Source organism: Danio aesculapii, chromosome 5 (genome assembly GCF_903798145.1).
Source record: "Danio aesculapii chromosome 5, fDanAes4.1, whole genome shotgun sequence".
Taxonomy (NCBI): domain Eukaryota; kingdom Metazoa; phylum Chordata; class Actinopteri; order Cypriniformes; family Danionidae; genus Danio; species Danio aesculapii.
In genome coordinates this window covers 62,216,998-62,229,747 of record NC_079439.1, presented here as the reverse complement: position 1 = coordinate 62,229,747, position 12,750 = coordinate 62,216,998, and the positions used below count along the sequence as shown (strand labels likewise).

Below are 12,750 nucleotides of genomic sequence, written 5' to 3'. Positions count from 1 at the left end.
ATTTAATGTAACAGATATATTCATGTAAAAATTAAACCTACATATTCTGATCCTGTGTTCAACATATTTAAAAGAACAAGTGATCAATCATACTTCAATAATGATATCAAATTAAATACTTTAATTTGACAATTGAGAAAATCCTATTGCAACCCAATCGGGGAAAAAAATGAGAATGGAGTAAAAATTTAACTACACACAAAAATAATAATAAAATAAAAAACTATTTATATAGTTATGTAATAAATAAACATTAACCCCTCCGGTAAAATTAATTACCTTTCAAAGATTTCCCAAGTGGTGTTTAACACAGCAAAGAATTTTTTCTACAGTTTTTCAATTATATTTTACTTAGTTTTATTTATTTTCGTTTGTTGGAATAAAACTAAATTAATTAATTAAATATAATTTTAAAAAAAAATAAAAATAAAAAATAAAATATATATAGTCAGAATTATTAACCCCCCTGAATTATTTGCACTCCTGTTTATTTTCCTCTAAACTTAACTCTTTTTCAATTGTTTCCCAAGTTCTGTTTTAAGGAGAGAAGATATTTTAAACATGATGACTAAATATTTGATGGAAAACATTTATATTAACGAAAATAATAGTATTATATTTTACTATAATTTTTTTAAATACATTTTTTTTATTTGTATTTAGATATTTTTTTAATAGATTTTTTTGGTTTTATTATTAGTCCTCCTTGAATTATTTTTCAAGTTCTGTTTAATGGAAAGAAGATATTTTCAACATGGCAAACATTTATATTAATAAAAAAATAATATTATATTATTATTACTATTATTGTATATATAGTTTTGTTTAATGGAAAGGAGATATTTTTAACACGGCCAAACATTTGATGGCAAACATATATATTATTAAAAATAATAATAATAACAACATTATAAAATAATATTAGTAATATTCTTATTACAAGTCAACGATGATATCTAATACTGAAAATGGTCAAAAAGCTGAAATACAATGTCAAACTTCCAAAAGTTATTGAGCTCAATCTTGCATAAAAGAGTTTTCCCAGGTATGTAAAAGCCATTAACATCTCTATATTCACATAATTATTTATACACTAAATAACATTGGTCACTTAACTGAAATGCTGGCTAAACATATAACTAAAAATAAATAAATAAAGACAACAACAACATCTAATATTAAAAATGGTCAAAAGGCTGAAATATAACGTCAAAGCTCACTCTTACATAAAGGAGTTTTTCCCAGGGCTATAAAATCCATTAACATCTCCTGTGGAAGACAATATTCTCATTCTTTATTTTTTTCCAGTTACCCAAAAAAAGGAGACATCAGTGTGCTCTAGGCCTAATGGGCCGGATACAGATGGGCATTTCATAACTGCTCTTAAAGATTTGAGTAAGCAGGTCAAAGCTGAGGATGAGAAGGAAACAGCACAGGAGGCCAGTCATCTTCCTTCTTTCTAGAAAACATTGTGATTATTCCTCTGGCTGAGATCAGCTGCTGTGGAGCGCAAACTTTCTGGTAAATTCCAGCAAGCGGCTGCTGATCCTTTATCCTCTTTACATAACTACCCCCAGATTACTATCGCTCCCACATTTCTTGTTGGTTTCATAAACAGGCAGTGATGAGCGTGCAGCCTTTGATATACTGGACATGTGTTCACAAACACACTGGACATGTGCTGAGATGACAGCAGTTTTTTGTGGTCTTGGTTGATTGGTTATGTTAAGGAAAGGAGAAGTGATGACTTCAGTTACTGTATGTCTTTGTTTGACCGTGTAAAAGCAATAAGGATACATAAAGTTGATGTCTAAATTATTATTTTTATTCGGTTTCAAATATTTCCAGGGTTTCTGCCAGTGTTGGGCAAGAATGAGTTACTAGTAATGCGTTACTCTAACGACATTACTTTTGACAGTAACTAATACTGTAATGGATTACTTTAAATATATTAACTCCGTTACAGTTACAATATCAAGCGCTTGTCCGCTACTTGGCAAGTTAAATAATTTTGTCAGCATGCTAGCATACATCTTTCGGTTTACAGCGGCGACACATTGTGGGATTGGTGGATGCCAACCAACAACTGTAAAGATGCGTCGTGTACGAGGCGCCAGACTGGACAAAAGTAAAGCGATAGCAGAGAGACCAGGTGACCGCAAAAGAGGCAAAGTGTGTGCACGAGAGACCGAATGCGTGTGGGATAGACAATATGTGCTGAGAGAGGCCGAATGTTCGTGTGGTAGGCTGATTGTTTGCGCGCATAAGACTATTAATGTTACCATTATTTATTACTATTACTAATACTACTGTTTGTTGTTTCAAATAAATAAGCACACGTTTGTTATCTGTATAACAAAATGTATTAGTTTAGTAGACACAGTGACACTTTTCTGTTATATTTCAGAACATGTTATTTAAATGTATAGTGTTGTATTGCTCTGAAAAATGCTGTGCTTTATTTTTTTTAATTGTTAAATGTTTTTATAGTGTTGTACAACAGCAGATTTTGCACTCTGAATATACACAGCTTACTTTCCAAAAGTTGCTGACATACCACATTTAGTTTGTGGTTAGTTTGAAAATTGCTAATCGATTTCATTTTTGAGCAGCTTTTATGTTTTTGCTCTGTTTAAAAAGCATCGAATTTATAATGGTCTATAAAAGCAGTTTTTTTGGTGCTGAGTTTCAACAAAATGATTCTGAATGATAATTCAAATTACTCTCATTTATTTATTTCATAAAGGTTTTGTGTTTGTCGTGTTGTTGCTATTTTTATAGTCAAGCTGTGAACATGTTTATGGGTTAAAAGCAAACTTTATGACACTTAAGTAACTTTAGATTTCTGAATATTTTATTCAGCTAGTTTATCACCTTGTGATATTTTCATTTTTGTGCTGCTGGTCTGACTTAAATTAGAGATCAAAAATGACTTTTTGTTTAGGTTTGTCTTGTGTTTTTGTTCTGAGAATGCAATTAAAGCTGAAGCTGATCAACTGTGTATTCTCCATGCAGCAGTGACGTTATAAGGGCATTAATGCGAGCATTAAAAATGTTCTTTGGAAAACTAAAAATTACATTTATGCAGTTATTTTTTGTGTAAGTAATCGATGAAGTAATTGAGTTACTTTTTGATTGAAAGAGTAAAGGTAACTAGTTACTATTATTCAGTAAATTTTAGACTTATACGGGAAATATTTTTCTAATGGCGCGGTTGAGCCAATGGACTTCCTTTTTTGCTTGGCACAAAAAAAAAAAAAAAGAATCTAAAATGTAATGTCTTTTTGACATACATGGTGATTCAAAAAGAATACCAAAACTTTAAAAATCGAGAACTCTGCAACAAAGAAAAAGAGGGCTAAGCTCTTTCTGTTGTCAATTTAAGGAAGCTCTGAGGTTTCATTTGGTCGCTAGGAGTGCTGTTGTCATGTTTCTTTGATTAAACACAGATTTTCAAAGTTGGTATTCTTTTTGAATCACCCTGTATTTTAATTTGTTTAAACAAGAAAACTCTAGTTGTATGCACTTGTTTTCAACACAATAAATAATTAAAAAAACCAAACACCACCTGCACAATACCATCCCAGCGGTGAGGCATTGTATGCAATGAAGATGTGTTTAACGACAGGCATTGAAAGAGTCATGAGCATACAAGAATAGCTGAGTACAGCAAAACATTAAAGATAGAGTTGACCTTTCAAATAGACAATCCCCATTAAACAAACCAAAAGAGGTTTAGGGATGACTCCATAAACATTTTGAGCGACCCAGCCAGAGCCCTGACTTGAACCAAGTTATAAACCAAGTCCAAGACATCTCTGAAGAAATCTAGAAACAACTATCCATTGACAGTCCCCATTCAACCCTACAGAGCTTGAGAAGATCTACTGAGAAGAATGGCAGAAAACCCACAAATGCAATGCAAGGCTTGTTGCATCACGATACCCCAAAAGACTAGAAGCTGTAATTGTTGCATAAACTAAGTGCTGGGTTAAGGGTATGAATATAGTACATGCACAATTTAAAGGTATAGTTCACACAAAAAATAATTCTTTCATCTACTCACTATTCCCTACAAAAGCATAGTTTAAAACTTTCTTGAGTTTCTTTGCAAAATTACTTTGGAACTCAATGGGTATCAGCAACCCAGCATTCTTTCAAACTACTTTTATTAAATTAGGTAAATTTCATTTTTGGGTGAACAATACCTTCAATGCTTAAGTTTTCCTTTTTAATACATTTGCAAAGTTGACATAACTCACGGTTCATGGGGGAATTATGAAATATGGGGAGAAAATAGACATTTGAAGCCATATTTGGATTATTCATACTTGAATTATTCAAATGCCAGTAAAAGTGATTAAAAGTGGAAGAGCACAAAAGATTTAAACATTAACCTCTATTTAAATTATGCTTACAAATAAATGTACATTTTTTTTTGTGTGTGTGTGTGTGTCAAATATTTAATGAATGACTGAAAATTAGTTTATTTCATTAAATAGTTTACCCAAAATGAAAATTTCTTCCATTTACTCAAGTGGTTCTTTCGTTAAAAACAAAATGATATTATCTAAATAATGTCGGGAAAAATATGGAACAAAACTGTGGAAATGAATGGTTGTTTTCCCCCCCACATTATTTGTGTTCAGCAGAAGAAAGAAACTCAAACACGTTTGGAACAAGTAAATTCATTTTCATTTTTGGGTGAACTATCCCTTTAAACCTGGTGAAATGCAAACCATATATATTTCTAGAATATTATAAAAGTTCATGTCTTGCTCTCTATAGCAATCAGTAACACTCACCAATATGAAATCCGTCTGATAGGTTGACAGCATGAACACAGAGATATTATGATCCGCCAACGGAGCGATGACTGATTTAGCGATTTTGGTTACTCCGATTGGTTGAGAGCTGGTAGCGCTTCCTCCCCCAGACACCACATTGAGAGCCAACCACGTCGCGTCGGCCACACTGAGATATTCAGACTCTGGCAGCTCTGAAACAGACAAACAGAAACTTGGGTGTCAAAAAATAAATACAACTTTTGCTGAAACTTGTAAAACTTGCACTTCTCACAGGTTTTTGCCTTTTTATTCTTGTTGTTTTCCTCATTTGTCAGTCACTTTTGATAAAAGTATCTGCTAAATTAAATATAATTGTACCTAGATAGAAATAGACTCACATTTGGCACTGTAAGTGAACATTTATTATGAGACCATATTATTAAACAAATATTTTTAAACAGATAGTCATTTAAAATATGCTATACATTTCATTATCAATTTGGACCCTGTTTTTTTGAATCACTATTATTATTTTTCAGTTTTGTACAATCATTTTTAAATAGATATAGCCATTTAAAAACTCTTTACATTTTGTCGTTACTGTGGACCCAGGTATTTTTAAAGCCCATGCATGTGTCAACATACTTTTTGAACTTGTATATGAAGCATATACACTCACCAGCCACTTTATTAGGTAAAACTATCTAACTGCTCGTTAACGCAAATTTCTAATCAGCCAATCACATTGGAGGAAACTCAATGCATTTAGGCATGTAGACATGGTCAAGGCGATCTGCTGCAGTGCAAACAGAGCATCAGAATGGGGAAGAAAGGTGATTAATGCGACTTGCATGGTTGTTGGTGCCAGGCAGGTTGGTCTGAGTATTTCAGAAACTGCTGATCTACTGGGATTTTCACGCACAACCATCTCTAGGGTTTACAGAGAATGGTCCGAAAAAGAGAAAATATCCAGTCTATAAAATATGCAAAACAATCCAAAATATCCAGTGAGTGGCAAATCTGTGGGTATACCTTGTTGATGACACGGTCAGAATTTGGCGTCAACAATATGAAAGCATGGATCCATCCTGCCTTGTATCAACGGTTCAGGCTGGTGGTGGTGGTGTAATGATGTGGAGGGTATTTTTGTCACACTTCGGGCCCATTAGTACCAATTGAGCATCGTGTCAATGCCACAACCTTCTATGAGTAGTGTTGCTGACTATGTGTACCACAGTGACTACCACAGTAAACCCATCTTCTGATGGCTACCTCCAGCAGGATAACGCGCCATGTCAAAGTGCCAATGATCTCAGACTGGTTTCTTGAAAATGACAATGAGTTCACTGTACTCAAATGGCCTCCACAATCACCAGACTCAATCCAATAGAGCACCTTTCTGCAGCAACTGCATAATGCTATTATGTCAATATGGACCAGAATCTCTGAGGAATATTTCCAGTAACTTGTTGAATCTATGCCATGAAAGATTAAGGCAGTTCTAAAGGCAAAAGGGAGACCAACCCGGTACAAGTAAGGTATACCTAATAAAGTGGCCGGTGAGAGCATTTACATCTCAGTATTTTTATCATAGTATTACTGCATTTATTAAACCTGATGATTTTCTCCACTTTATTAACCCTTGGGTGCTGTTGGGGATGTTTTCATCCACTTTTGTTTTTTTTAAGGCTTAATTTGGCCTAAATTTTTCTGTGTTTCAGCAAATGGAATGATTATTGGTAACATCTTATTTTGACACATATTTTGGGAAAACTCTTTCAAAGCTTTCAAAAATTCAACATTACACTCTGGGCAAATTTACTATCCTTTCATTTTGTTCATGGCTGTTTTTGCCCCATTGACTTCCATTATAATGACATTTTTTGACAATATAATCATGCATTCTCGATTGTTGCTGGTTTTCCCTGTTGGGAAGCTTAGTTTCTTGCTTTTATATGGATAATAGTGTGTGTGTGTGTGTGTGCGTGTGTGTGCGCGTGTGTGCGCGTGTGTGCGTGTGTGTGCGCGCGTGTGTGCGTGCGCGTGAGTGTAAGAGAGACCTTTGCACACTTATCTTGATATGTTTGGGAAAACCAAAATATGCAGCTCAGATCTGAGAATCCAGTTAAGTGTATACACGAACACTATAATTTATTATTTTCCTCCATAGAACTCCATATAAATGCCAGAAACATTTTTTTGCACAGGCCTATTTGAAGGGTTAATGCTGCCAACTGATGATCAACAGTAAAAAACGACAAGTTTTACCTAAACCAACATTCAAGAATGCATGATTATATGCTGCCATGGCTTTGCAATGAAAAAATGTCCTTCTAATGGAAGTCAATGGGGCAAAAACAGCTTCAAACATAACGAAAGGGTCGTAAATTTCAACAATACACAAGGGTTAATGAAAAGTTGCTGAACACATACAATACCAGTTGAAAATACATTGAGTGTTATTAAAACATATCAAAATACACCAATTTTGAATATTTAAAAAAATCCAGTTTTCTTTCCTGTTGAAACAGGAAGCTGGTGTGGTGCATCACTTTTGTAAGATTACTAAAAGTCTTATTATTGTTATTTCACAGCCACAAATGTGATTATTCCCTATTTGATAATGTTTGTTTGCTTGTTTTAAATCGAAGAGCCTATCTGATTTGACAGAAATCTGTGCAGTTCAACAAGACTTATCAATGCATCTATTCTGTTTCCTGCAAAAACAAAGCAGTTTTTACACTAGATTAACAGTACAAAAATATTAAAGTGGTCTCAGTATTTTTAATGGGTTGCATACAAAATAGGGTGTAAAATCTGGATGAAAAACAAAAATATGTGTTTTCATTCTCCAACTGAATTACAGCTAAAAGAGCTGTCAACAACACTACAAAACTTCCATACATCTTAAAATACCTGTACCTGTTGCGCAACATACAGCCTCTGAAATCCCTGACCACAAACGGGTTTCACCTTGGCAACCGGTGTGTAATGACATAGATTCACTCAATCAACCACAAAACCAAAGCCACTGACAGCTTAGCCTCTAGTAACCCATAATGGAAATGTCGGGGGAACCCGCTGATGGAGCAATATGTGGTCAAACATTGGCAGGGAGTCAAGCGGTGAGGAATTATAGAGAATCGGTGATACTTTACATTACTTAATCTTGCCTCGCTGCACTAAACCCAGTGCACTCTTAGTCAAAGAGTAACCATAAGACCTACCTTTAAAGCCATCTTCATCCACGATGATGGTGTAATCCTCTGGCGTTTCAGTTAAACTAAAGAACTTACATCTGGAGAGAGAGAGAGAGAGAGAGAGAGAGAGAGAGAGAGAGAGAGAGAGAGAAAAAAGTTTTGAATTTCACGTCAGCTTCTCAGGCTGTGTCATGGTCAAAATGGATATAATTTAATGTTTTATAAATATCACTTTTTTCTACAATAAAGAGGAACAACAAAAAGACATCAACAGCAATAAATAATACATGACATAAAAATATAAAACAGTTTTTAAAGATTTCTACCATTTTTCTGACTTTTTTTTCTTTAAAGGGGACCTATTGAGCAAAAATCAGATTGTGTAATTGTTTTTGAATCTGCCACTATGCTGACACATGGGCATTTGTAGCTCCGCCCTATTTTGAAAAAGAGCACAATCTCATTTGAATTTAAAGTGACGGCCACAAAAATTGCACAATTCAGATCAATTCAATCTGGATCTTGATTTTGAATCTGCCACTATGCTGACACAGGCATTTGTAGCTCCGCCATATTTTGAAAAGAGCACAATCTCATTTGAATTTAAAGCGATGATCACCAAAATTGCACAATTCAGATCAATTCGGATCTGCCACTATGCTGACAAGTAGGCATTTGTAGCCCCAGCCTCTTTTGAAAAGAGCACAATCTCATTTGAATTTAAAGTGACGGTCATCAAAACTGCACAATTCGCATCAGTTCAATTTGGATCTTGTTTTTGAATCTGCCACTATGCTGGCACATAGGTATTTTTAGCTCCGCCCTCTTTTGAAAAAAAGGGCACAATCTCATTTAAATTTAAAAGTGACCATCAAAATTGCACAATTCGGATCAATTCAAATCGGATCTTGTTTTTGAATCTGCCACTGTGCTGACACAGGCATTTGTAGCTCCGCCCTATTTTAAAAAGAGCACAATCTCATTTGAATTTAAAGCGATGATCACCAAAATTGTATAATTAAGATCAATTCGGATCTTGTTTTTGAATCTGCCACTTTGCTGACACATAGGCATTTTTAGCTCTGCCCTCTTTTGAAAAAGAGCACAATCTCATTTGAATTTAAAGCAATGGTCATCAAAATTGCACAATTCAGATCAATTCAATCTGGATCTTGTTTTTGAATCTGCCACTATGCTGACAAGTAGGCATTTGTAGCTCCGCCCTCTTTTTAAAAAAAGAGCTCTCATTTTTAATTTAAAGCAATGATCACCAAAATGGCACAATTAGGATTAATGCCTAAAAGGGACCGTTTCGACGAGTAGTTTAAATATTGTAAAAAGGGGTCTTTAAAGTCTCTCTAGATAAGTCTTTGTCTGATAACAATAAAACCAGGGCATTTATAAGAAAAGTATATAAAAAAGTATTTGCTTCTGAATAGTCTGGTCGCTATTTGCAATATTGACATTTTGGAGGAACTTCTGCAGAGTAAATATCCATGAGTAAGTCTCATGAGTCCAATATGGCATCTTGTGTAAACAACCTCATAATGCCTTGGGCTAAAGGAATAGTTGGATTTTCTGCTCTACCAAGGGCTGGATTTTAAAATACTTCTTTTTAGCAATGATCCCATGCTTGCTATTTGTTTAGAATATAGTTTTGATTAGTGGCTTTCAGTCCTTAATTCTTCCTGTAAGGGCTGTTTTACAAAAACAAAATTGTGGAAATGAGTCGCCGCGTAATAAACAGAAATGGATACCATATTCCTAAGAAACATAAATGAGTGTCAGTTTGCTTCAACAGCCTCACAGAGATCACAGACAGAGATGGGGGAAGAAGTAAACGCATGGATAGTTGACAAATGCTTTACAAAAAAAATGCTTTACTGTTGCATAAAACAAATCAGACAATGAAGAAAAAAATTAAATAAAAATAAATAAACAAGAAACAAACATTTAATGTTTATTGCAAACCACAGCAATGTGTTTGACATTCAAATTTGCATCATTTCAATATATTGCACAGCCCCAATAATAATAATAATAATAATAATAATAATAAAAACAATAATAATACACAGAAGTGTAAAAGTAAAGATTTCTCTTATTAAAAAAATACAGCATGAATACAGTGGAATGCAAACATTTTAATCACTCAATGTTTTAAATGAGAGATTTATTTTTACAGTATTTAAGTTATTAATAATTAACAGAACAAATATTGTTTTCACACATGCGTACCATGTGACATTTTACAATTTAAACTAACTAACCTGGGCCAACAACAAAAATTTTTTTTAAAAAACCCAAAAAACAACTAATTTCATATAACTTTATATGAATATATATATAGCAGCAACAAGATGGGGTGACTATATTTATATTTCTCCAGAAACGGTTAGTCAACTCTTTATAGGGCACTAGTTGACGTACTTGCTGCAAAAAAACTCGTGGAGTATTACTTTTGAACATTGATGACTTAACATTTATATTGTAATTAATTAATCTACAACATTTATATTGTAATTAATAATTCTTCGCTCAATTATGCTTACTTTGATAATTTTTTCCAAGTTAGTAAATATAAATATTTAAAATATTTAAAATGTTTCCCTCATATGAAATAATAAAGGATGATTGATGCTTAAGCATGTCATTTATAATACGAGGACAGTTGTATTACATTAACGTCACAATCATGTCAAATTAGAAGTATTTTACAACTGCTCTAAATGAAATGCCGATTTAACACACGTCCGCAGGATAATTTATTTCCTAATGATATGTACACAGGAAAAATACATCTGTGCTGCGTGTGCCTGTGCAAATATAAACCGAATGCACAAATGATGGGTAGCCACAGCTGGCTCGTAACGCTGCTCGTACAGCCCAAATGGCACCAGATACCAGGTAAGACGAGTCTTTATTTATGGGCCTGTCACCCACACAGTGTATCATTTTGCCTCTGGGGGGGAAAGCAGGCCACTTGTTGACTCTGGAAAACAGCATCTTATCTGGTTCTGCCAAAGTGGGGCTGGAAAAAGGGGTGCTTTTTTCTATGTTTTTGTGAGCTGTGGACATTTCTGACCCCTGCATCACTGGATCATTTCAAATCTCTTCAGACTAGAGGTGAAATGACACGGCATAGCAGTACAGAGAGACTATAGATCTACTGCTTGAATTGTTTTAATATTTAAAGTGCTAATAGACAATTTCCTGCTTAGTCATCAAACCAAATTATACACTTCTAAATCAAGGGATTTTTTTGCACTATTCAAAAAAAAAAAAAAAAAAATTCACCTTTTAGTAGCTCTATCAATCTATTCAGTTTTAAGCTGAATTTGCTTCACCGTGTGAAGAGTGATGGATCTACATTAATGTGAGTCCTGAGCTGAGCAATAAAAGCAAAAGCAATAATCAGAGGAAAGACAGGTCTTCTGCCCTTAAATCAGAACAACAAAACATCTCTACCATGAGTCACTCAAAGACTAGTCAAAAATCTGCTCCTAACAAACCTTCCTGAAGTTTCTTAGGCTACACACACACAGCCTAGTTTACACTACATGACTCGCTGTGCCGGTCACACTACATGACTTGATTTTGGGTCTTTTAAAACGTTGTAGTGTTTTCACTACGCGAAACTACATAAATGATCCACAAGGGGGGGTCACACACTACATGATCTGACAACTCGTTCCCCAACCGCTCAGTCAAGCTATCAAAGCACAGCCATTAAAATTGAGGGAGGAGCTGTCAGAAAAAGCTGAACACTATTGGCCGCTTGTGTGCTGACATCACTGACAGCGTTTCAAGCCTTCAAGGGAGCATTTAAAAACATCGTCAGTCAGCTGACACGTCAGCGGATCAATCAATCATCTGCAAGGTTCAAGTGGATAAATGTGGCTTTAACACTAGAACTACCGAGGCAATCAGACAGATTAATTTTTGTAATTTAATAACTATTTGAAATAAAACATATCTATAACACCTTGACGTTTCCTAAAAATCTGTTTTTATTTCTAACATTGTTTTTTTTTATTACAAAACAGTAAAGAACTACCTTTAATCATCATATTGCTCAAAATGACTGCATGTATGGCTGCTACGGCTCGCGGTGACTTTACATATGCGTGCCTTTTTGCCAAGCTATTTCCTGCTAATGAAAACATAACTTTCTGATCACAAAAAACTGAAATTTGCTGCAGATATATCTTTCACAACAGCATATTCTGTACCATGAAATAGGTAGCTCCTGTTTGAAAGTGAAAATGAAATCGAGACCCAGAGCTTTGCATGTTCTATATCTTAACTACATATTTATAGGCTGTATTACCAAAAAATATCATATTTTAGGGCAATGGTGTCAAAAAAAAAAAAAAAAATTACACGCATTTAAAGCTTGATTTTTAAAATAATTTCCCTCTCATTGGCTGCAGCTCATCACTATATCTGACCGCACGTGGGGTCGGGTCGGCCGACTGCTCTGGAATATTCAGCATGCTAGATATTGGATTTTTGTCTGCGAGGTGTTGGCGACGCGTCAGTGACCCTCTTTGATGCGTTGTTCAGTAGTTCACACAAAGAAGACTACCGAGCACCCACATATTTTTTCCTAAATCACAGCCCGATCTGTCGGCGAGCTCGTTAACTTCCAAATCGGACTCAAATCTGGCTTAAAAGGGTGGTCAAATGTATATATTACCAATTACTTATTAACATTATTATTTAAAATATAGATCAAATCAAACTATCTCTCACTATAAAAG

The 12,750-nt window shown here is 34.5% G+C and overlaps 1 protein-coding gene across 1 annotated transcript in view; it reads right to left on the bottom strand.

Annotated features, from left to right (window-relative positions):
• The window catches only part of castor2 (cytosolic arginine sensor for mTORC1 subunit 2), a 35,721-nt gene that overhangs the window by 15,559 nt on the left and 7,412 nt on the right, over positions 1–12,750 (bottom strand). The window contains exons 2-3 of the mRNA XM_056458630.1: positions 8,015–8,085; positions 4,806–4,999 (exon numbers count right to left, since the gene is read on the bottom strand). Of these exons, the coding sequence (XP_056314605.1) occupies positions 4,806–4,999; positions 8,015–8,085 (265 nt within the window). The remainder of the gene's footprint in view (positions 1–4,805; positions 5,000–8,014; positions 8,086–12,750) is intronic.